General features: G+C 51.8%; 7 protein-coding genes across 7 annotated transcripts; 5 read left to right on the top strand and 2 right to left on the bottom strand.

The window, feature by feature from the left end:
- Positions 1–745: 745 nt before the first annotated feature.
- Positions 746–1,051, top strand: J3458_009384 (uncharacterized protein; the record flags this gene model as incomplete). Its single annotated transcript, XM_066119748.1, has 1 exon — positions 746–1,051. One exon carries the CDS (start codon positions 746–748, stop codon positions 1,049–1,051), a length of 306 nt encoding a protein of 101 aa, XP_065975544.1.
- A 6,446-nt stretch (positions 1,052–7,497) lies between these two features.
- Positions 7,498–8,823, top strand: J3458_009385 (uncharacterized protein; the record flags this gene model as incomplete). The annotated part of the gene is made up of 3 exons (XM_066119749.1): positions 7,498–7,585; positions 7,661–8,574; positions 8,698–8,823. The coding sequence occupies 3 exons, from the start codon at positions 7,498–7,500 to the stop codon at positions 8,821–8,823; spliced, it is 1,128 nt and encodes a 375-aa protein (XP_065975545.1).
- A 123-nt stretch (positions 8,824–8,946) lies between these two features.
- Positions 8,947–9,393, top strand: J3458_009386 (uncharacterized protein; the record flags this gene model as incomplete). The annotated part of the gene is made up of 1 exon (XM_066119750.1): positions 8,947–9,393. One exon carries the CDS (start codon positions 8,947–8,949, stop codon positions 9,391–9,393), a length of 447 nt encoding a protein of 148 aa, XP_065975546.1.
- A 3,214-nt stretch (positions 9,394–12,607) lies between these two features.
- J3458_009387 (uncharacterized protein) lies at positions 12,608–12,943 on the bottom strand (the record flags this gene model as incomplete). Its single annotated transcript, XM_066119751.1, has 1 exon — positions 12,608–12,943. One exon carries the CDS (start codon positions 12,941–12,943, stop codon positions 12,608–12,610), a length of 336 nt encoding a protein of 111 aa, XP_065975547.1.
- Positions 12,944–16,586: 3,643 nt separating this feature from the next.
- On the top strand, positions 16,587–16,898 carry J3458_009388 (uncharacterized protein; the record flags this gene model as incomplete). Its single annotated transcript, XM_066119752.1, has 1 exon — positions 16,587–16,898. One exon carries the CDS (start codon positions 16,587–16,589, stop codon positions 16,896–16,898), a length of 312 nt encoding a protein of 103 aa, XP_065975548.1.
- A 419-nt stretch (positions 16,899–17,317) lies between these two features.
- J3458_009389 (uncharacterized protein) lies at positions 17,318–18,657 on the top strand. Its single transcript, XM_066119753.1, has 2 exons — positions 17,318–18,181; positions 18,278–18,657. The coding sequence occupies exons 1-2, from the start codon at positions 17,697–17,699 to the stop codon at positions 18,384–18,386; spliced, it is 594 nt and encodes a 197-aa protein (XP_065975549.1). The 5' UTR covers positions 17,318–17,696; the 3' UTR covers positions 18,387–18,657.
- A 2,297-nt stretch (positions 18,658–20,954) lies between these two features.
- Positions 20,955–22,107, bottom strand: MCM1_1 (transcription factor of the MADS box; the record flags this gene model as incomplete). The annotated part of the gene is made up of 3 exons (XM_007809010.2): positions 20,955–21,242; positions 21,503–21,637; positions 21,856–22,107. 3 exons carry the CDS (start codon positions 22,105–22,107, stop codon positions 20,955–20,957), a joined length of 675 nt encoding a protein of 224 aa, XP_007807201.1.
- Positions 22,108–24,531: the final 2,424 nt, after the last annotated feature.

The raw sequence follows: 24,531 nt of genomic DNA on the forward strand, positions 1-24,531 counted from the left end.
CCCCCGGATCGTACTTTTGCGCCATGGTGCTCTGTCAGTTGCTTGGCTTTAGTTGTGGCGGCAGGTCTCCCGAAGCCCCAATACAATCTACGTACGGAGTTACAAGGGCAATTCACTTACCGGCATGTCGGTCAGGCTGTGTCCATAATTGTCGGCGAGAGTCATGCTGCAGTAGTCTATGCGTTTCAAAAGGAAGACCAGGAATGGCATCAAACAGGCAGAGAGTTTCCAGCCTCGATGATGTTCCTCAGCAAATTTGAGCGATTGCAGAACAGGGGAAGGACGCCTTCTAAGCAAACGAGAGCTAGTTCTCGATACGTACTTGGATATTACCTGACGAACCATATCGCCGTCTCCACCTGACTGAGGTTCCCAAATGGCCGGCTTCGTTCACTTAGCATCAGCTTTTCTTTCCACACCCTACTCCGTACAGTCAAAGACATGCGGTTTTTTGAGTTTACGCCACCATGGATCGTTCAGACCTGCACATGTCAAAACAGCAATGATACTAGATGATATTATTACGGAGTACAGCAAATCGGTCTCGACTACTGTATGATGCAGCAATTATCAGCGACGAAGTGAGAGGAGGAGACTTCCATGTATGTCTGCATTATCACCAGTTAACGTTCAACCGCTTGACTACCCCGTGCCTCAGTACTTGCTCGCCTGAATACAAATCCACAGAACTCCCTTCCGCAGGGCACAAATTTTTATTCCACCAAATTTCGAAGAAAGCACTCAAATGCCTCCTTGGCCTTTTTGCGTGTTTGTGGTTGACTGCAAGCATCCAAGCAAGAGACGAGCTGTGCACAGCCGGCCTTCTGTCCGGAAAACGCCTTTTTTACCCGAGACTTTAATTATACAGGACATAAGCATGGGCAGACCAGGTATACCTCTCTCCTATGGGATCAGCAGCGCATCAGTGTGCAAAGCCCTCTGCTTCGGAATGGGTGCAGCTGTTGCGGCTATTGCTATCCCCGCCGCCCTGTCCAACTTGGCGCTTCGGGAGAGGCGGCACAGAGGCGTACATTGTGGACAGGTTCACTAGGCGGAAAATACTGTAATAGGCCAGCCACCGTCGCAAGCTCGATACCTTCATCCTGGACATTACTTGTGGCGCGCGCGTGTATCCCCGGCTATGTCACCTCAATCGAACCTCAAGAAACCGCAACTCGCTTCAAGTGGCTCACGGGGCTTGTGGCCAGATCGATCAACCCTGTGGAGACGACGTTGCACCCTCTGGTGATGCTAGCCTATCGATGAAAAGCTTTACTAGCCGTGAAGCTTGTGGAGAAGTCGTTTTGTGCCAAACACCACCTTGCCGCGAGGCTTACTGTGTTTTTTTTTTTGGGTGTGCTTCCTGCTGCCCCTTAGCTGGTTGCCGATCTCGCCTCTCTGAACCCGGTTTGTGGTGGTCTGGATCTTGCCCAAGCACTGGCATGTTTGCTGGCATTATTTACCAAGTTGGACATACCTCCTGTAGTGGCTTCTTGGAGTTCGGGCCTGGCCAAAGTTGGCATCTTAACCTCAGGCATCATTCTTCTTATTGCGCTGCAATATTTGCTCCTGGAGTCGGGAAATTTACAAAGCAGGTTGACAGATGACTGGTGCTCTATAATGGCATCTGAACAGATTTTCACTGTACCCATAATTTTCAAGGCCTAGTCCGACACAGAGGTCTGCAGCATCCTATTGTGCGCGATTTCATGGATGAAAGAATGGACCCATCTAATCTTCTTGGCTTGGGTGTGCACGTTATTAGTTACCTGAAAAATGCCTTTATCCGAAATCATGATACACCCGGGCTCACGGTCTTGAGAGCAAAAGAACAAGAATCTGGCATACATAATGGACAACTACTTTAAGGGACGTTTTTTTCTTGGCATCTATATCCTCAGCAGTCGTTCCTCATTGGCTCACGGTAGGAATGTTGTGCAGATTGACGTTGCGGACGCCATTGTTGCTGTTTCTATTACAGAGACGTTGCATCACTACCTCGGGGTCGACATGACCAGGGCCTCATTCCGTTAGGTCAATGGAACCAGAATTTGGGGTCAGGCTTTGATCCAGCAATTGCACAAGACGCAAAACTCAACATATGTCATGTCTCAACATGCTCATTCATTGGGCAGTCCGTGGACCTACATACACACACCACCGCCAAGTTTGAACGTGCTCCAAATGCGAATAGAGCCTCACGAGGCTCTATTCTCTGAGCACAAACCGCGTGGGTCAGTCCTCGTGGTGGCTGCGTGGTGAGTGGCGACCTGCTTGCTGGAGACAAGGGCCTTTCGGAGGGGTACGGAGTTCTGAAAGCCCTAGACTACCAAAACACGCTAGTTAACTGGCCAAACTGGCGTGTATGATTTGAGGCCACGACTAAGGAGTCGTACATACATACACATAGTAACTATCTAGTATGTTTGTCTCTTCCCCACCAAGTTCTATTTGGATAAAAGGCGCACCCCAGCCTAGGATCCACTGGGAGAAGCACTTCTCCGTCCTGGCGGAGGGGATCTTGGGAGGGGTAGCCGCTCATCTACCTATTACATACATAGTATCTTTTCTCTTGCACCAAGGCGACATAGCAAGGGTATCGACCAAGATGTGTGTGTGAGTGGAGCAACTACGCCAATAGATTTGCAGGAGCTGTGAGTGGATGATTTTGATATACACGAGCCTGCTTCATTCACGAAGTGTCAAAGTTGATGCCGTCCAGGAGCTGGACAAGAACGTCGGGTGTTTCTTTGCCCATCCATCCAAGACTACCCTCGACTGACAAGCAACCGAGGTCTCTTGACATCCTGTCATAGTACTTTCTTAACCTCTTTCACCTGGGACCATGCTGTTATCGGCACGAGTCTCAGGCATCCCAAGCTGTAGCCTGGGGCGAGGATGGACCTTTAGAACCCTCGTCTGGCCCGTTGAAGTCGGAAAGAAGGCCCGTTGAAGAGGAGCATGTCATGCTGATAAGGCCTAATATGACATTGCTATAAGTCAAGTCGAGCCAGATTGCCATATTAGAGTACTATTGCACCCTGACAAGTCAGCCTTGGAAGATCTAATATAACACTATCCGAGACCCAGCGTATGTACATACAACATCTTGGGGGAATTTTCTCTCAATTAGGAGCCCTGTACCATGTGGAGGACCCCCCCGCATACTCAATCTGGGTGCAGCTTCCTGATTATCATAGCGATGAGGTTTGAGGGCTTCTAATTGCCCCTGTAACCGTTACAACCCAATAACTGAGGAAGACGAGATTTTCTATATACCAAGTACATGGACATGCCGTTCCCCTTTTCGAGGACGAGGTCTGAGCTACCTGTGAGCTCTTTGCAGCCCCGTTTCCTACGTTGAATGGCATTGGCCGTCGAGTTTTCAACTCTTGATATCCTGTATTCGGCGGGACATGTGCCTCAGCTGTTTCGACGACAAGGATTGTTCTGTTCACTGGAATGCGGTCAACTACTTACAGGTATCTAGTAACTATTGTGCAGCCCCGAATCAACTGGCAACTAGGCTACCTACCTAGGTACCTAGGTACTTAAAGGTAGGTAGCTTGGTCTCCGGCACACACACCATCGGTAGTCGCTCATTGTACTCCGGAGAGACCATGCAATAGTAGATTGCGTTGAGAGTCAGTGCAGATGCTGCATCGCCCATCAACCAGCAGGCGCCGCCCCTGGCCGAAGAGGAGTGTGATGACTTGGAGGATGCCTGGTTCAACACCGACTGACTGACTGCGGGAGCCCAGTCTTGCCCTCAGAGTTGGATACAGAGTAGTTTAATCTGGGAAAAAGCACACGGCTTGAAGACTGTTCCACAAACAACACGTTTTGGTTGGGGTGACAGAGCTTTGTCACCGCCCGGCACAACTAGTTGACCGAAACGGCGACGCGAGCAAAACGAAAAACGGGGACGAAGTATTTCCACGAGCCCATCTCGCACCGAAAGCACACGAAGCAATCACAATGCGGCTTACGTATGTATTGCCCGATGTCATAATAGTAATGCCTCAGCTAGCCCGCCATGACCCCTGGTCGACGGCAAAGAGATTCGCAGTCCAAGACAAAGCAAATCGAAATGCATGGATTCATCACGGACCCTGCTTTTGTGCGCATACTCCGTACTCGGGAAAGTAAAGGCAGATTTCTGTCACAGTACAGGCTCATCAACAAGGGAAGCCATGCGGCGAATGGATTGCATGGACCACAGGACGGATGAATAGTATGGAGTACGGAGTAGGTGCAGTTTGGAGCAACATGTGGCAGGGACAGGGCGCGCAAACATTCCTCTCCACCTCCCAGTTCATCTTTGCATCTCAAGCCTGCAGTTCCCGTACATTGTACAGTGTCTTTTTCTCACCGGGTCTGAGGCGTAGGGAGGCAACTTTGATTGCGGATTTCTATCCAATATCGCCCATCAAGTTGCTCCTACGGGGTACCGCCAACCTTGTCTCCCCCCCTCTCATTCCAGGATCTTGATGTCAAAAAATCAGCAAATAAAGCTACGGAGCAACAGAGCAACTAGAACTGTCAGAGAGATCAGGAGGCCAGCCCAGGAATAGCCCCCCCTGTCGGTCTCCACCGACCTCGCTGCTTGTGTTGGGGAGCCCGGAGGCTGTCTAGGAAGCATCTCCGTGGCTAGAGCTCTTATTTTAATCGGCGACGTTTGACAAGACGGGCGTTTGATGTAATGAGGTGGGAGGAAAGGTTGAACATTGGGCTCCGCGGGCCTTGTCAAAATATGGGTTAACCCAGGTGAGGGGCGAGAAGATGCTTTTGCTCAAGTATATCCACTACCCAGGTATGTAGTATTGTATGCATGGTATTTAGGTGAGTGAGTACTACTACTCAGCACCAAGATGTACATGCAGTATTCTAGAGTTCCTTTATTCGTATTGATTCTGATCCCAGCTCAGGTAGACACCGATGCAGACACCGATGCAGGCGCAGACGCAGACGCAGACGCAGACGCGCAGACAAGAACGTTGACGACAGCAACTGGCACGCTGGCCAGGCTCAACCAGCCTGCACCTGTCTAGGGAGTAGTCTGTCCTCAGCGTACACAAAGAATCGGGCATGGATGTCAACGGTATGGGTAGTGAGCACGGAGTACATGTCAATACTTGACTGCACGCTCGCACACCACGGCATGAGATCCACTGTCAAGATTTGTGAGGTCTCTCAGGTCTCTCAGGCCCAGACCTTGCCTCCACCCCCCTTCTGCTAAGGACAGTCCACTCTGTCGCACCCCCCGGGCTGTCCGGCTCTGGCTCTGGGTCTCTCTGTTCAGCCCTTCCGAGCTAGTATCAGTAGTCGCTCTGGTGGTTGCTTGACGTTCTGGACAATTGGGAGAACGACCTGGGGGCCTTTTGGCATCCCGTCGCAACCCATGTCCTGTCAAGGACGCTAGCACCCAAACGACACCCCCCTGACCGTCTCTGGTCTCTGGTGTCTGGACGCTTGTTGTCGTCGTCAGTCAGGCAAGTCTACGAGAGAATGTCGTGTGTACCACACAGCTTCTGGGGGCAGGGGCTGTAAAGGGACCAAGAGAAGAGAGATTGAACAAGGGTGAGATAAGTATGAAGTACATACATGCATACATTGAGACCTAGCACCTTTCAGCTAAAGAGGGTGAGCAAAGATATATACATTGTGTGTGACACCCGCAAATTCCAACATTTCATTTTCTGGATATTCCACACTCGGTGCTTGCCTCTGTCTTTTTTCCTTTTGTATTTGATTCGAGGCAGCAGAGGCACGGAACAGACTTCAACTCGAAGCGCTGTGCGCATCCAGTCATCTCTCATACACCTTTGCACCTGTTGCTCAAGGTTCCAAAAGAGACACCGAAAACCTTAAAAAACAGCATCCCACATCCGGTCGAGGACACAAGTTTTTTTTTTCCTTCTCGGACTATTATTCGGCCCAGTATTACGATAGTTCTTGACTCAAGGGGGGACACAAGCGACAGAAAGTCTTTGGGCTTTGGAGCGAAGTGTCGAGATACTCGTGCAACCTGTGAAGAAGACTAATCCGCGCCGACTCACTCATCATATTTTCGGTTGGACATTGAACATACAGGCCAAGGCAGGGCTTGACTTATCATCGACAGTCTGGCATTACGTCCAAAGGCCGTCAACCCCTCTCGCTCTTGACATCTTGATTTTCGACCTTGGGACTTTTCGACCCTCGACTTTGCTCGTGGGGGCCTTATCGCGCTTGCACCCGAACGCACCCCTCTCTCCCTCTCTACCAAAGCAAAACTCAAGGCAAGAGGCCCAGACGGATCCGCCAAGTGGATTTTTGACGTCTCTTTGAGTTCGGCTTGGAGACTCGCCATCGCAGCTTCCTCAACCCAAGGTCGCCCAGTCTCTGTGACAAGTCTGTCTTGCGAGCAAAGCACGTCTCGGCCAAGTCAATCGACTCCTCAGCTCCAGACTTGGGCCGTCGGTTTGTGCATACCAAACAAGACGGGCATCCACGCCTCCCAAGTCCCACTCCCGTCAACCAGGGTCAGCCCCTCCGCCTGGCGGCACGATACTCGAGTCTGGCCGTTCCCGGACAGTCAGTCAAGTCGTCTTGTCTCGCTCTTGTCCTAGTTGACTGTTGACTTCGACGACTTCTTTTTCATACTTGGGTTGCTCCTGCTCTTCCCGCGAGCTTGAGCTTCGGTTTGACTTTTTTCCTCCATCTCTTGGAATACTGCGAACGGATCCTGATTCTTGGTTTCCCATCCCCCGACCTGTCTGGGTTTGCCTAGTCAGCGTGCTTAACGACCTTGGGCAAGTTTATTGCTATTCGCGTCTTCTACCCATCACGGGAAGAAAGTAATCACTTACTTCACAATACGTTTCTGCGCTTATCCAGGCGACTACAGGGTGATAGACCCGCGACCGGCCTGCAACCTTGATTTTAAACTTCTGCGACGGGCACCAAACTAAGGTAGTCGCCGGCGCTCTTCTCAACTTAGCCCGCCTCACCCACTGCTCTCTTTTTTTTTTTCTCTTTTTCTTTTACACCTTCAGAGCTAGTGGCACGCTTTTTAAAGACGAAATTTCGACTCCAGACAGTTTTCCGACTGGCACTCAGTACTTCAGGTCTGCTGTTGAAGACGACGCCTCCCGTCAGTGGCGCCTCACCTCCTCCGATACGGACTTCGTGCTTGCGTCGCAACACCTACTTATATATCCAGTCCCGTGAAGAAGCCGTCTACCTTCTTCGCCTGATACACCATCCTTTGGATCCGCAAATTACTCCTCTGCCGGGTATTCTCGATTCTCCTTGATCACACCGAGCCTCCAAACCGACCTCAGCCCTTGGCGCCGTCGTTGGTGAGTTCTGTCACCAACGCAATAAATCGTCTACAACAGTCGGGGAAAAAGCGGACAAGCAAGTCATCCTATTGACATTCTAATCTACCACTTTGCCGAACAAACAGCCTTCCAATCCACCACGGACGAAACCGCTGGTACAAGCTGAACTACAATGGAAGTCTCGTCCAGTTTTTCATCTCGACGCTCAGCGGCAGGCTCATTACCACCATTTTCTCTGCCACCGCCAAATGAAGTTCCCAGTATGGCTCAATTCACTCACCGTCCCTCGTCCCCGTTTGGTTTTTTCCCGTCCAGCCCTCTGACCTCCTCTCCAGGAGCTAGCGATGGTCTCAGCCCAGGCTTGTCTAGCGTAAATACCGCCAGCTCTCAAGGCTCTCAAGCACACGGAAACATGCAGTACACGTACAGTGCCAACGTCCACGGCACATGGCCTACGCCAGGCAACTCGAACTACAGCGTTGGCGGAACTTCGCCAGATCAATCCTACGGCGGCCATCGCTCGTCAATCTATGGTCAGCCGCACACGATGGGTTTCGAAAATCCACGCAGTTCACAGTCTCCTGCTACAGGCGGTGAAGGCCTTCCGCCGCCACCCTTCAATAGCGTTCATCAGCCATTTCAAACGTCGATTTCTGGAGGAGGCGGAAACGGTGGCCAGGACAGCCACCACATCTCCGGCCAGGCGCCACCACAGGGCCCCATGTTGAGCTCAACTCAACCTCATGCGGCAGGAAGTGCTCCAGCTCCCGTGGACCCTTATTCTCACCCCAGACCGCCCAGCAACCCGAGCTACTACCCTGCTTCGTCTGCGACACAGCAGGCGAGCTTCTCATCGTATGCTGGGCCTCAGCAGCCATCTCCAACGGGTACCAGCTCCGGATCTCGAGGCCTGGGTCACTCAGCCATGGCGCCCCCTTACCGACCATATGGCTCTTATCAGCCACTGGCCACGATGAATGGCCCAGTCATGTCCAACATTCACCAACCCGGGTCACAGTTATCCATGATTCCTGCCATTGGCGTACCACCTGGCTACAATCACCAGATGATGTATGGTCACCATACTCAGCCTCAACCACAGTCTGAGCGTCCGTTCAAGTGCGACCAGTGCACGCAGTCCTTTAGCCGAAACCATGACTTGAAGAGGCATAAGAGAATCCACTTGGCTGTCAAGCCTTTCCCATGCTCGTTCTGCAGCAAGAGCTTCTCTCGCAAGGACGCTCTCAAGGTTAGAAACCAAACCCCCCCCCCCCTTTTTTTTTTTTTTCTGTTTTTACCCCGGCAGCTTGCCGTGTGTTACCCGTGTACAACACGGCTATGGAACCGTACTGACTGTGTGTTTCACTTACAGAGACACCGACTCGTCAAGGGCTGTGAAAATAAGAGCAACGAGGCGGCTGCTGCTGATGATGCTGCTGCCCAAGAGCGAACGGGTGAAGGCGACGATGACCGGTCATCGCTGGGCAAGGAGGTTTAACGTCAAAGTTGACTTTTCATGTTCAAGTGTGTGATGGATTCTCGGAGTAGGGTGTAACCGGATTTTTGTCTTGAAAGCACGGCGAACGGACGGTTTAAAGACGGCAAAGGAGCAGAAATTATCATGGGAAACTGGGGTTACTGGCGTCTTTGGAACTTTGTTTTGGAATCTCCCCAGGAACGGCAGCACCGGGGCGTAATGTCTACATGGACCGGGCGGTACTACAGGAGCCCGCGCAATGGCCGAGCCACAGGTACGGACATACAGTATCAGGTTTACGGACCGAGATTGGGCAATGAAGGGCTTCACGTGTTGAAAGATGGTTTATTTTTTGTTGTTGGCTCTGGTATATCAAACAAGTGTTTTCTGCAAAGTGAGAATCAAAAGCATCTCTACCAACGTGGATTGGGAGATGATTTTTTTCCGGCTCTTTTTGCTACAAGAAAAACGGAAAAAAGACGTGGCGGCAACGCGAGCCTCACGGAGTCCGGCTCTGCTACTTCTCATCTCCCTTGGTTTTTGGAAAAAGAAAAAAAACCAAGGGGGAAAAAGAAGGAGAAAGGGACCTGAGGGAGAGGCCCACGGCTAGTTTCCTGAGGGTTGTGTTACAGAGTCGGAATTCGGCTGAAGTTTAGACGGTTTCTGGGAACAGACTGGGCCTGTGTATCTATGTATTGTGTGCTCACGCGAATACTTCTTTGTATATTGCTTTTTGGACCAGGTTTGGGCAACCTTTCGGATAGTGACATGAGGGGGTTTTTTTTTCATCCTTTCTTTGGGTGTTGATTATTTTCGGGTGTTGGGCCTAGTAAGTATTGTTAGGGACGGGAATTAGTAGTACCTCTGGCTACAAGAGGAGCGAAGTATTTTTCACACGATACTATGAACTCTGTCGAATGGTGGTGCATGTGATTTGTGTCTTGGATATAGTTGCCGGGGAATTGGGGAACCGGGGACCTAGGGGACGTGGCCAGTTTTTGTTTTGTTCAGAACTTCAGAACAAAGACACTCTCGGGGACCAGGGTCCCCGTCCAACCCAGAGGAATGGATGAAGAAAACGCCATGTGATGAAGGTACTCGGCAAGGGAAAAGGGGGGGGGGGGGGGGGGGGGGGGGGGGGGGTTGCTTTTTGCGCGGAACATTTTGTTTTTATTCCATTCCGCCTTGTGGCCACGCGATCAACCGGCGAGGTTCAATGCGTCATGTGTCATGTTTGGGAAAGAGAACGATGAGTTGGGTTGACCCATGGCATTGTTTACGCGTGAGTATGGCATGGACCGGCTCTTTGGATAGGGAGTGGCAGTGGCAGTGGCAGTGGCAGTAGGAGGGGTTTTCCATGTTTTTCGTTTTTCAGACATGGTCGTAGAACGAAGTACAAGTTCAAGTTCAAGCTGGTGGGCGTGGTGGTGGTTGTGTCTGCCGCTGGGAGGCGCGTGCATATGCCGACCGTCTGGATGGATGGGGGCAGTGGAGGAGGGTGGGTGGCCCGATCTACAACTGGCTGGTGGTTAGAAGCAACTCGGCATGAAGAATAAAAATGCCTGGTACCAGTTAGTCACAGAGGAGCTCTATTTTCCAGCTGGAGACGGTGGTGGACGTGGTGATTTGGAGACGATGGTAGCTGGTGATTATTTTCCTTTTTTTTCTTTTTTTTATGACCTTGCTGCCGTGGTTTTGGGAGCCATGTCCGTTACATGGAGAGATGTTGGTGAGTCAGCAAGATGGACGACCTGTAGGCCCAGGCCAAGCATCTAACTTTATCATGGGCCCCCCCTTTTTTTCTGGGCAGAGCCAGGCCCCACTATTGTCCGGGGTCAATCCGGGGGTTTTTCTTCCGCGTATTTTTTCCTGATCTTTCACCCCCCCGATTTTTTTTTTTCCCTCTCCTGGGCGAGTTTTCATGCAGCGCGGAGAGTGGTATTGCTTGTGGGCCGGGCTGGCAGCGGGACGTGCCCGTAGGGTTTTGAGATTGGGGAAGATGAAAATTTGGCCTGGGGGGTACCGGAGGCCGGCCGTCGAGTTTTGCTGCCCTTTATTGTGCTGTGCGACGCGCAAGCTTTGCATTTTGGGGTGCCCTTCGATGTGGCTGCTGCGGGCGCGAGCTGCCGACTCGTTTTGGTCATGCATGGGATGGGATGGTGGATGATGGGTGGGTGGCATCGATCTGTTTTGGCGCTTTTTTTTGTGCGTGTGCCCACCGTTGTTGGTTTGCTCTATTGGAGTTTTGGCAGTGGTAGAAAGGGCCAAGACGGACGGAGGTTGTGGGACCAGAAGCCAAGCCTTGCTTCCCCCTGGCGCACGGCGCAAATGGTCCATGATTACGGAGTACTACTTTATTTATGTATCACTCTTTTTCAACCTTTGTTGTTGCTCTTGCGGTGGTCTGTTGCGGGTTGTCATGGTGTCTACGTTGGTAGTTGCGAGTTGACGACGACGACGACGACGACGACGACGACGACAGGGCAAAAACATGGCCACGACTTTTGCAGTTCCATCGGCCCAACTAGGCTAGGCCTTCCGACTTGACCGAGCTGAAAGGTGCCAATCCCACGATGCACAATCCCGGCCCTGTGCGGTCTTTGCAGCGTCTCTTGGCAGCGCCCATGTCGTGTGACGGCCACCCGTCCAGAAAACGTCGTCGACAGAATTTCAACATTGCCGCTCATTTCAATTCTCTGCGGCGCGCGTGCCAAGATGAATCGACAAAGGCCATGTTTTGGTGAATGAATGCCGGCACCTTGGAACCCAAGACGTCGTCTCTTTTGATTTTGTGCCTCGGCCTCGTGGGCGTCGGGGGGCACCGTTCGTCGCCGACCGCGAGCACACGGGGGTACTACTACTCATGCAATGTGCCTTGGGGGAGGAGACTCGGTGAGCAAGGATCACATCTTGGTCGTGTCCATGGCCGTCGTCGGTACGATATGCGCTCGACTAGGGGCCGGGGTGTGTTTGCCGAACCGCACCAAACTCATCTGGCGTCAAGTATAACATGCTCCGTACGGAGTACTCGACATTGTGACTCTCAAACGAGGTTGATTTTCCAAAAAGAAGAAAAAAGACCATTCGCCTTCCCCTTGGTTTCGTAGCACACCGACAAGATGCAACAAAGTCGACAAAAAAAGATGGATCCCCTTTTCCTCGCTGGCGACATGTTATTATCTCGGCCCCTGGTGTGCCGTCCTGCAAACGGAAACAAACAAACACGCCCTGGGCAGATTGACTTAAGGATTTGCCCACGGTGCCCCGAGGCCAAATAGGCTCGTTCCGCTCCCCGACGACGCGGCTACCTGCATCCATTCAATGTTCCTTTCGGACGTACAACGCACCAGGGACCGCCATCCGCGTAGCCTTCGTCTACCCTCTCACACGTGTCCATGGCACAAGAGCGGATCGTAATTATTCTTTAATATAGCGGTCGCTGTTGGTGCACAGCTGCCTTCCCCTTGCCCCCTTTTATATTTTGGATTTCCATTCTTTGTTTTTAGATGCGCTCGGGGTGGAAACGGCCCGCCCCGGATGCCCGCATCGTCAGCGACCCGAGTCGGGCAGCCTTGGGGTCTCTGCGAGTTTCCGACTGTCGAGACTACAGGCCACCAGAGGGTTTGAGCGTCTTTGCGTGTATGTGCTTTGGTTTCCCCTTTGGGGAGGGCGTTGTGCGGACAGGGGGAACGGCAGGAGTTCATCACGGCAGACGTTGCTGTCTGGGATGGGTGAAGAGACAGGACAGGAACAAGGGCCGTCTTTGTTCTTCGGACCCTCCGTACAGAGTACATCTTTGTCCTGCTCATTGCGCTGGGAGGGGCGTGCGTGTAATTGGGAAGGGGGGGGATAGGTTACACGGCAGTTCGTTGGGTGATGTGACATGCTGCTGACATATCCGTATTTCGGGCCACAGCTGCTTTCTTTTCTCGGGGTGGGTACGGTGTTGATTGCCGTTTTTGTTTTGTGAGCACTTCTTTTCCGGATGATGGGCTTTTTTGTTGTTGTTGGTTCCTGGGGGTTGTGTGCTTGTTTGGTGGTCCGGAGGAGCATGGGTTTGCGTGCCCGGCGTTGGACCGGGACCAGGGATTCGGTCTTTGTTCGATGGGATGTGCGTTGTGAAGCGCTGTGTGCCGTGCATGATGCCGGCGACGCTGGTTTTGCCAACTTGCTGTGTCTCGATGGGCTAAGAGGGAGATTGGAGAGGTACATCATGTGATTTTGTTGCAGACGGATGGTTTCGATACCGGAATGGGGTGAGTGAGCAGTAGAGAGGTAGTTGGGAGAAACTGCTTGGTGACACGCCTGGTACGCGTGTGGTGGTTGAGAATCACTCGACATATTGGGCGCCAGTCAGAGGCAGACTCTTGCTTGAGCACCGACTTCTCATTGGTACAGGGTTGGCAGTGGCAGGAGAATCTGTAAATGTGTGAATGTGTGATTCATGCTTGTAAAAGAGTCGGCATGTTCGTGACGATTACATGGTACAAGTGTGTTCTGGAACACTTGCTACTTTATTTATATAATATTCGCAGCGGCTACGGAGTACGGACTTTATAAACACGTGATTCGTGCTTGTATAAAAAAATGACTTGACGTGACAACTGCGTGTCAAAACCGCTCCTTTTAAATACCGACTCCCCTATTTATATAAGATTCACCGCAGCTACCGACTTCATAAGCGTGTGATTTGTCCTTGCCTAAAAAAAGAATGTCATATTTGTATTGATCACGTGTCAAAGGGCCCTTTTTGGACACCAACTGCCGCATCCACACAATGCTCGCCGCAGCTACAGACTCCATACGCCCGTCTTTGTAACAAAGGAATCCCTCACATCAGCTGCGTGTCAAAGGAGCCGCTTACGAAACTCATGTGACAAGTGCGTGAGCTGCAGTCGCGCGTCTGGCTACTGAACACGATGAAGACAACGATGGAACAAACACACCACATGTGCAAAATGCTGACACCTCTGGCCTCGACAGGAGCAGCCGCTGAAACAAAATGCCCAGGACCAACAATAGCACCGCTGACCAACGACTGCTCTTTGGCTGTCTGGTTGTGTTTTAATGCTGACTTGCAGTTTACTCTCTCAGTTTAGTGACGGACCACCGGTCCATGTTCGTATTCCGTATGTTATTTCTGATGGGAGAGCTGCGTTACTGACAGCCCCTACTCGGCGTAAGCTCTGACGACTCCTCTCGAGGCAGACACTTGACCAGAAGATGGACCGAGGGTTATTGAACGTGTAGAAGATGAACACGGCTCTGGTATACGTCACGCCAGGCCGTTTGGCTGGCTATATAAGGATGGCAACATCGCCCATAGTCTAGGGGGAATCTAAACCTTTCTCACCATCATTATACCCACACTCACCTACCTCCATCTGCTTTTCAAAATCACAACGCCTCGGCCCTGACACTTGAGCATATCATCACCTGCTTTTCAGCTCCAGAACACCTCTAACCAGGCAACGAACCGGCTCCCTATATCTTTCAACAACGGGCATATACAGGACTACTTCCACGGAGCACAACTCACAACAAAAGAATGTGTAAGTGGGAAATCATCCGATATGTGTGCGGCACCTGCATGGAGGTGGATCGGGAGACGGCGAGAATTATAGAAGTATGCAGTCAGAGACAAAAGACGGGAGTATGCACAAAGGAAACAAAATCGAAAAAGCGAATAGTAGACAGAAAGAGTTGTGATTCATGCCAATGACGCAAACAGGAAGAAATAGATGATAGGGAGGAATAGCGACCTAGGCGGAGACGGTCTCGCCGTCGAGACTTGTCAAGTCGTTTCATTTCTCCCTTTTATTTCTTGCATTTTTCGCTGATTCCTTCCAACTACCAAAGGATTGCACCGCGACGCGGCAGAGTTTGCTACACTTTTGCCCATTAACCTGGAACAGTCAAAGAACAGGATCGATACATGGCCTCCTTGTCCGGTCGTCCTCGTTGTCTTTCTGACCAGGTCAACTCTCGCGGATCTTTCACTCATTCTCGAACAAGGGCTTGCAGCCGCGGGAGAACAAAGCATGTGAAACCGCTGCTACTGGCTCTCGTCCCCCCTTTACACCTTGTGGTCTCAACACCTGCAACACATTTACTGCAAATCGGCTGAGGCACTCATCAACTGATTGTCTCTCTCTTTTCAACAACCATAAAAGATAAACGAAAAAGAAAAAAAAAAGCCTTCATCAGGACGCTATTCATTTCAACTTCGGCCGGCTATTGCCAGTATCATGACTGCAGCAATGTGCGCAAACACTGTGTACTACAAGCGCTGCCATACATCATAGCCGGAAGGAACGGGGGAGGAAGCACCGCTTTGATACAAGCGATGAGCGCAGTGTATCTCGAACACTACGCATTCGGAGGAAAATGATTTGAGAAAGGAATTGTACCCCATCGACAACGACATGCAAACTTGCGATAGCCATGGTGCGGGCACATCTCAAGGCGAAATCACGACGACGAAACAACGGATATCATGCTCGCAGCTACGGCTGCATTTTGAGACGGGATAAGCGATGAAGGCTGTACAACAATCTTTCCTTGAGCGCATGGACTAGATGGATATACGGCCCTGGTGGCCGCCACGAAACGACGACTGGAACACACTTGCGAGTCTATTTTTTTTTTTTTTTTTTTGTGTGTGCTTCGTTTTCATGTGTTTGTTTCAATCAACTGTTTCTTTCTTAGGAATAACGCAAAGAACGCTCGACTTCGATGAATTGAATTGAAGAAATTGCTTTTGGATAATCACAACCTCCTGTCTTTTGTGACGTGTGCTCTGAGCTTTTTGCACGTGTGGTACTTTTATTTTATTTTATTGATTACTCTCTTACAAGCTTTAGGCTTATGGAGAGGGTACTTGTGGTACTATACCTGTGCTCTAATTGTATAAATGCAGCTCCTGCAAAATCAAAATCAGAGAATCAAGGTAGACGGCAATAAGTTGCAGGTGCCTAGACGTGAAGTCATGGACGTTGCTACACAGACAAGGCACTTTATGTCAGGATTCGCGGCTTGCTAGGACCGATATTCGAGTTCTTACAAAGGCAGACAGCCACATGGTGCAGCAGGCGCCACGCCAACACTGTTGGATGAATCATGTGCCGAGCTGAATATACGGCTGAGTAATTTGAAGACATGAAATACCTGGCTTCACATTTGCAGGACGGGGTTGGAGTAGTCATGCCATTTTCACTCACAATGTTTCCGTCTCGAGCTAGAAACTGAACGGTTTGACCTCCTTCAGACCCCCAGAAGACATGCAAAGGAGTAAAATCAACCTGAAAACGACCGTATGAGGTCAAGGCTTTGTATGTGACCGAGTCCCGACATGTGGCTTTCTGAAGGCGTCTCCAACCCTGGTGACGAATACGACGCTTTCTTTGACTTGACTCCTATTTATACTCCCAGCATCTTCTCCGCAGACGAGCGACAGTCATTTCTGTAATTTCTCGTCTGGACCCCTACATACAAACATGCGTAATTGTGTTGACAACGTTGACTCTGCCGCCTTGTGGCGCGGAACTAACGGATAGCTTAAATATGCGGAGACATCGTTTCACCCTCCAGAGAGGATCATTCAACATGAGAGTTTGATCATCAAATGACTTGCGAGGGCGGGGGAGGACGTTGGATGATGAACTTGAATGCAAGATGCACGGCAAAAACACAATCTACAGAGATCCCTGCACAACTTTTTACCAGCAACGATAGAAAATAAGGCTACGTGTCACTTGTCTCGTACAGTATCGTAGCAGATCTCAATGGCAGTTGAACTTTTTCATCGAAACCTTCTCATTGAGAATGTTTCGCCACAGATGAGACGTGCGGCCGTTTCACGTTCTCAGCACGATGACAGCCAGCCTAGTTTGGCGGCGTTTCAGCCATCCTACGATCCAGAACTGAATTGCAGTCATCTCGCGGGGTCGCGGGAGGGGAAACACAAATCTTGCGACGTGATTTATATCATGGTTGATGATGCAAAGCCAGAAAGGGACCTGGTGGAAGGGTTGGACAAGTTGCGGCGTGTACTTTCGTTGCAGTCATTCTTCTTTCAGAGACGCTCTATTGTGTGAGATTTATGAAGCGGCAGGTAAATTCACGTCAAGGACAATGCCTGTAGCCGAATTGGTGCAGATGACTCGATGTCTGGATCAAGGTCGAACGAGGTGCATGATGAAGACGAAAAAGAATGGAGTGGTTGAGTGACGTTGGGCGGTACCAGCCAAAAGTACCTGTACCTTGCATCCCCACCACGTCGCCCCAGACCCGACATCTTGTCGAGTTCCCGAGACGGCAACGAGCTTTCTCGCGGCACTAACAGCCCCGGGCGCCATTCACCAGCACATCGTGCTAACGCAGCACCCGACACTTGGACCCCGTGAATAGTAGCGCACGGAAAACAACATGCTCAGCATGGACTTGTTAAACACCCCCCCGGCTCCTTCTCCTCCGCAGGCAATCCCTTCCCTTCCTCTCCTCAAACATTCTCCTTCCCGGCCGTCTCGCCGTACCTGGATTGCTGTTCTCTTCTGACCTTTGCGTGGCTTACCTGGGCACGGTTTCGTGTCTCGGAGGCATTTCACTACCGGTGTCGAGAACCTGCTCAATCAGACTCGCAGGGCCATACTGCGTACTTTCAGCATAATCCGACCCCGTCTCCTGTTTCGGCGCATGGCTTTTCGTCCTCGTTTTTATATTATCCTCATATATATAAATTCTAACCAGTTCTCGCCGGCTGCGCAACTGCAGTCCTCCCGATAGATTGCGCTCTACAAACAATTACACCAAATCCCCCTTTGTCATACGAGTACTTGATCACCACACATACAAACTCTTTTGCTTTCTACAACCGCCAGGAAACAAAAAAAAACATGTCTCTATTCTCTCGCCACGGAGACCACATGGATATGAGCGACGGCTCGAGCTCCGGATCCATGGACGGCATGGGCTCGGGCTCTACGATGATGGCCATGGTGTTCCAGACCAACACGGCGACGCCTCTGTACGCCGACTCGTGGACTCCCAAGAGCGCGGGCGCCTACGCGGGAACGTGCATCTTCCTCGTCGTGCTCGCCGTCGTCGGCCGCCTCCTGCTCGCCGCGAGGAGCGTCCAGGAAGCCCGCTGGCTCGACAAGGACATGAAGCGCCGCTACGTGGCCGCCCACGGCAAGGCCTCGCTGTCTGACCGCGTCTCGAGCGACTCGCTTGCCAAGCCCATGACGCTGACGGCCAACGGCGTCGAGGAGAGTGTCGTTGTCGTCGCCCGCTCCGGGTGTGAGACGAGGCCGTGGCGATTTAGCGTCGATCCCGTGCGCGCTGTCATGGACACTGTCATCGTTGGCGTTGGCTATCTCCTGTATGTTTGTTTCTTGACTTTTCAAATATTCTCGATATATTCTGAGAAATCCGAATACCCTGAGAAGTCCCGAGAGCTAACATCTGTCTTGTATAGCATGCTGGCAGTCATGACCATGAACGTTGGCTACTTCATGTCCGTCCTCGCCGGCGTCTTTGTCGGCAGTCTTGCCGTCGGTCGCTATAGCGCCGCAGGAGAGCATTGACACCGGATACAATACTCCTAGAGTGATGCAATTTAGAGAAACTCCAAACCCGTCGCTTCTCACGATACAGGCTGGGCGATGGTACTACAAGGGCGAAACGGCGCATGGGCTGAGCATATCATAAGCGGGCGTGGATACAAGCAGTGTTTTTTACGTAGACCTACCTGGATGTAGGTAATGGAGCTTCAAAAAATTCAACAATGACATTGTTTTACAACTCACTTGCAACTCGATTTGTTCCGTCAAAAGTCCCTCCTTGAGAACAAACAAGCGATGCAGTTTCACGAGAAAAAATGTCGCGGTGCCGCAAAAAAGCAAGTACCGATTGTACAGGTACCTTGTGGATTTGTCCAAGTGGGCAGACGACAAAAAACCTTCTCAAATGTGCTCAAACACCAGGCCGCATGCGGAGCTGGAGCGACGTTTACTCCGTACCGAGGCACCACGTGATGACTAAGCGCTTCTTGGTAGAGGAGCACAGCAATGCACGTAACTCGACGACAGAATTACCTAGGTAGAGTTGGGAGAGAACTGACGCTGGCTGGGTGTTCAATTCTCCTAATCGCTGCTTCAAACCGGTGCCTGGTGGGTATCTATTGTGTTGATTTTAACTTCCTATAGGAACTTCCGTCAGTACCCCTTCACCCACTATGAGGTTAGTTTCACCCGCACGTACACGACCAGCTTGGTCTTTTACCAGTGAATTGCACCTTTTTCGTACGCTTCGCCCGTGACAAATTGCGAGTCCAACAATAAACGCGTATCCCCTCACATGGCCGCCGCCTCAGCCATGGACACGCACCTCCTCGCCGAGCCACCCCGGGTAAATCGCCCTTGTACAAACCCAACAGTTCCAACCCGCCACTCCAAGAGACAAGCATCGTTCCCCCATATCATCCACCACAAGCTCAAAAACACACCGTGAACCTCCCTGAAAAAGTCCTACAGAACCCGCACACACCAGCACCGCCAACCCCGTCCGTCCAACTCCAGAAACCCCCGTCGGGTGGCCCGTTCCGAGCAATCCCCAATCACGACACGGCTCCGTCCCCAAAAAGGCAGTGCTCCTGGTGCGGTCGTCGGACCCCCCCAAACTCTCCTCGCAGACACCCTCCTGCGCCACGCGTTCCGGCAACGAGAAAGAAACAAAAAAAAAGCAATAAAAAGTTAAAAAAAAAAAACTAGTCAAAATCAACACACGTACCTACTACCAAGAATCGACACCTCTCTCATAGTTTATATACCCGTCCGCGTTGGATATATCCTCGCCCACGGATTCAAGCTGTCCAAGTCGGGTATGGCGGCCACTACTCCATCTGGCATGGCGGCCACTTTCCGCCAAGGGGCCATGCGAAGCGCGTCGGGGAGGGTGATTGTTACTTCTTTGGTATCGGCCTGTGCAGCCCCAGCGCCCAAATTAAGCAATCTGGTTCAGCCTTGCAGATACAAAAAAATCACCTTCAGCTCCTCCTTTGCCGTATCTGGATATGGTTTCGACAACAAAAACCCAAAAACACCCACGCCCGGATCATGTTGGGAGGGGGCCGGTCTCGTATGCATGCAACATCACCGACGCACTAACCATTCTCAAACAGGTAGCCCAACAGGCCAAAAAAATAGCGTAGACGCACTTGCTCGAGTCTTTTCTCTATGGAGTAGACTTTACTACATAAGGGACTAAAGGAAGTATCGTACACTTTTTTGGCCGACAACCGACTACCATCGACCCCTCTTCCGTAAATCAACCACTGCCGCCACTTCGTCAGGTACTAAATTAGATAAAATGAAATGAAAAAATGAAAAAAATGACGGAGAACAAAGAAGGCAAGGTCCATGAGCGAATGAACCACATAACCAGGCAGGACAAAACAAGTCGAAACGAGGGCCTAAGCGGTTGGTTACCGCTCCGCAAGACGTTCCGGTATTCTTGACTTGTCCAGGTTGACCTAGAACTGTTTCCACCGCCCTGTCGTCAAAAATTTCGTACCCTCGTGCATTCATCTGCGTCAAACCACAGACTCCGCCCTTGAACATGCAGTGACTAGTTCAGCAGTCACCAAGACAGTTTGTGTGATTCTCGCTTCACATCGTTCGGTGCGTAATCGCAATCATCCCATAACACACCCAACCAACCCACCTCATTGATCCCCAAGACATAACAGTGCCCCAGGTGACAGGCTAAAGACGAGGAGGAATGAGATCCATTCATATTTCGACGGTATCAACGCCGGCACTGCCACAGAATCATCATGGCAAAGGACGGCTCAGGAAAGAAAAATCCTTGCGACTTGAGAAATTCTTTTGGTTTTCTGATGACACAAAGAAAGGTCCAGACAAATTGTAAACCGAGGTTTTTTTGAGAAGAAAAGAAAAAAAAGAGGCGACGAAAAAACAGCATCCCAACACGTCATCAACGCCAAATCACCAAAGCCCCGCAAAATAATATAGCAACGTCCAGAAGATATGGCCAAGGTTTACCGCTGGTGTGTCATGTGCTGCACCCAAAGTTCGCCTGTGTTCTATCCAGCCGGCAACCTTACAATATTTTACTCCTGCTCATCATCCCAATCATGACTGGTGGTGGCTACTAGGCGGCATGCCTCCCTGCGGCGGCATTCCTGAGCCGTAACCTTGGTTGCGCTGTTGTACATAGCTCTGATAAGCGAGAGCCTGCTGAGGGTCCATGGGCATATTGGGCATGTAATTTCCTGGCATGTGAGGGTTCTGCGGCATGCCCGGTCTGCCGCCTTGAGGAGGCATATGCTGTGCGGCAGAATCCTCGGGCGACTCAACTTGGTCGCCACCGTCCACACCGTTCTCATTGCCAGGCGTAGGCTCAGGAGCGTTGAGACATGCCTGGGAAGAAAGTTCGAGGTTAGCGTATTGCGTTTCCCCCAAGTACAATAAAGGAGAAGTGATGAGAAGGAGCAATGCCAAGTGAAAAAAGCATGTAATCGGAGCATTGATCAAGTGAGAGGAAGGGGGGGGTTATCTCGAGTGTCAAGCGCAATGTTGGAACACCGAAAAAAATACGGTCCACTCGACGGCGCAAAGCGCCAGACAAGCGGTGCATCCGTGCATGTTGCTGCCCAGTGCATGCGGAGATATAGACCTACCTGAATCAAGTTTTTACCTTCCGCCTTGGTGACCAGCGGCTGTAATTTCGGGGTGGTAAAGGTATAGACGAGGCCCGTTTCAGACACGACGAGGAGGAGAACTTGAGTGCCGGTCAAAACCGAGAGTTCGTATGCCTGCGTGCAAAAAGTCAGCAAAATGCGAACCACCACCAATTTGGTCAAGCATAAATTTGCATCTTGGCTTGGAGCAAGATGCGTGACGCGATGAATGATGACGAATCAACGAAGTTGAGGTTCATATGAGATGGTAAATCCAAATGTCGGCAACGCAGTCGTCTTTTCAGGAGCGAAGATATGGATGGGGGTTTAGCCGGAGTCAAGTGAGGACGAACCTTTTTCATAATACCGGCCTTGCGCTTTGAAAAGGTAATGTGACGGCGACTCTTGTCGCTAATGAATTTGATTTCAATCTTGCGACGCTCACGGCCGCCCTTCTCGTCGTCGTCATCGTCGTCGTCGCCGGCAGATTGACGCTGGCGCTTGATGCCACGGCTCTCTGTGGCGGCGCTGCCGTTGCCAACCGACTGCGACTCTTCAAGCTCGGTAGGCGAGGTCTGGTCGTGCTGGTCGGTAATGTCGGCCATTGTTGCTGATTTCTTATTTTATTGCTCCTTTGGATCAAGCTCAAGGGTCCAACGTGGTAGCTGTCGATTTTACGACACGGTTGTGAGTTCCTGGGATGATGAGGAAAGAGAAAGTCGGGTGGCGGGAGGAACAGCAATCGACGACCAAGTAGATCCACGGGACGATGACCAAGTCAATCGGACAATTCGCGCACAGCAGGACTTGGCTGGAGCGCGACGAGGCCAAAGATGAAGCACTTTTGCAGCAAAAAGAGCTGTGCAAAGTGACAATGAGCTCTTGTACAAGTCGACGTCTTGAAAGTTGACTGAAAAGGGAACAAAGTGGTGGAGATGCTGTTTTGAGCGTGGTGCCGATGGATCTATACTGGATCTGGAGGTGCGAGCGGAGGAGGGAGGGAGGCAGGTGCCTTGTGGTCGAGCGCGGTGCTCTTGAATACCCTGAGCCCTCGCGTGCTTTGTGCCGCAGAAGAAGCGACCTGCTTACAGCAGCCGGCCTGGGCGTGCAGCCCGGGGCGTCTGGCTGTTTGGTGGCCGGGGGAGGCAGGCAAGGCCAGTTGACCCAGCGGGCCTGGGCACCGGCGGACGGTGACTAGGACACTGTGATGCTTGCCGCTGGACGCTGGTGACTGGACGCCGACGAGGCAAAACAGGCACGAAAGACGGGACCCGGTTGGGGGTGTGGTCTGCTGGATTGAGTCTGGCGTTTTCGTGACGACTGGAGTGGATTGGGGGTGGATGCGCGTGGCGGAAGGACGCGAGCACAGGCAGCGGGCTGGAGAGGTGTTTCGGTTGGCGTCCCCGTGTTGCTCGTCTTGGCCGTCTTGTGCAATGCCTTTATTCTTTATTGCGCCAGACAGCGTCGCTTCCATCGTTCCAGCACCAACGGCTTGTTATCTGTCATTCCGAATTACATAGATGGCCTCGACGCACGAAACCTGGCCGTCGACGGAGCTCTTGACGGGGCGATATGCGAGCTCGGGGGAGGCGATAACATGGCACGGTACAGGGAAAGCACGAGGCACCCAGGAGGAAGGAACGGCCTGGGCTTGCATGTACGGACGACGACCAGCCCGACCGAGTGTCTTTCTCAGCGGTGGATGTAAGTGGATGTACATCATACGGAGCACATGAGTACATGAGTACATGATCTTAATACATACGCACTCACTCGTACTGTATGGTGGATTCTTGAGATGGTGATGAGGGCGGGGGATGGGGGGATTGGGATGAGGGGGGGTTGATGGAAGTGGATGATGGATGGCGGATGCTGGCACCTGGCTGGCTGGCCGTGCTGCCCTCTTGGCCCTCCAGATTCCGCCTTTGACGATAAAATGGGACCAGGCAGGAGAGACGACGGCAGACGGGCACATCACTGGCCGCCCGAATTTACCAGACCGGGTGGAGAGGACGGCGACAATGACTGGCGCGAGAATGATTACACTGGACAAACTTCGGAGAGGGTGGCGCGGTGGCAGGCCAGGGGGAGGAACCGGCTGGGGTCAATGTGGTGGTCCTTTTCTTCTCGCTCGCTGGGTTGCTGCTGGGGCTTGTCGACAGGCTGGTGGGGTCCAATGCCGTGAACCAAGCATTTGCATTGCTGCACCTGTGCTGGAATGAAGGTCCGTTGGCTGGGTGGATTCAAGCGGGTCCAAAACAAGCATGGATCAGTGGTCGACTTAGAAATGATGGCAAAGATGGGATGTCAGCCGCGATGTGCACAGTCGTTACACAGTGTGTCTGCGGCTCGAGCCATCCGCTACATGATAATATTGCATCATGTCTCGTCGAATCGACTTGGCGAACTTGCGACAGCAGGGCGAGTCCAGACAGCCAAAGAGCAACCGAGAAACCATCATGCGAACACCCAGACTGACACCTCGCACGTTGTCCACATCCCACATCCTCCTCCGTCGCGCACTCTCACCCACCACCCAGTCGCCAAATGCTCCCGTCAACCCGTCGCCCGCCCGCCCGCCTTTCATCTGCCTCGGAGCATCTCTCCCTCCTTAGTCATACAGTCACGTCGGCCAGTCATGTGAATTTTGTTGAATCGCAGGCTCTGAGACGCCGAAATCCAACGACGCAGAAAATGCGGAAGCGAAAACCCCACAACTCAACACCAGCAAGTACTAGCACCGCCCACCCAAACCGCCCAGCCCTGTGTTGTGGAGGGCAGACGGCCAGGCTGCAGTAGGTGTGCACATCTGCGGCTTCCATGCTCCATCCATGCATGCTCCTTGTTTGCTGATATTAATTAATATGGAGTAGCGTACGGAGTGCAAACCCCGAGTGAACCACTGCGCTTCCCTCGACGATATTCAGCGGCAAGAGGCAGAACAAGCTATGTATGTGCCAGGCCGGCCCGTCGATAGTTCGCATATTAACCTGGACAATTTGACCTGTTCTGCAGCCTGCATTGCCCGC

Source organism: Metarhizium acridum, assembly GCF_019434415.1.
Source record: "Metarhizium acridum strain ARSEF 324 chromosome Unknown scaffold_141, whole genome shotgun sequence".
NCBI lineage: Eukaryota > Fungi > Ascomycota > Sordariomycetes > Hypocreales > Clavicipitaceae > Metarhizium > Metarhizium acridum.

Coding starts and splice junctions, on each gene's coding strand:
- J3458_009389 (XM_066119753.1), top strand. CDS start 17,697: ATGTCTCTATTCTCTCGCCACGGAGACCACATGGATATGAGCGACGGC. Junction 18,182..18,277: donor GTTGGCGTTGGCTATCTCCT/GTATGTTTGTTT, acceptor TGTCTTGTATAG/CATGCTGGCAGTCATGACCA.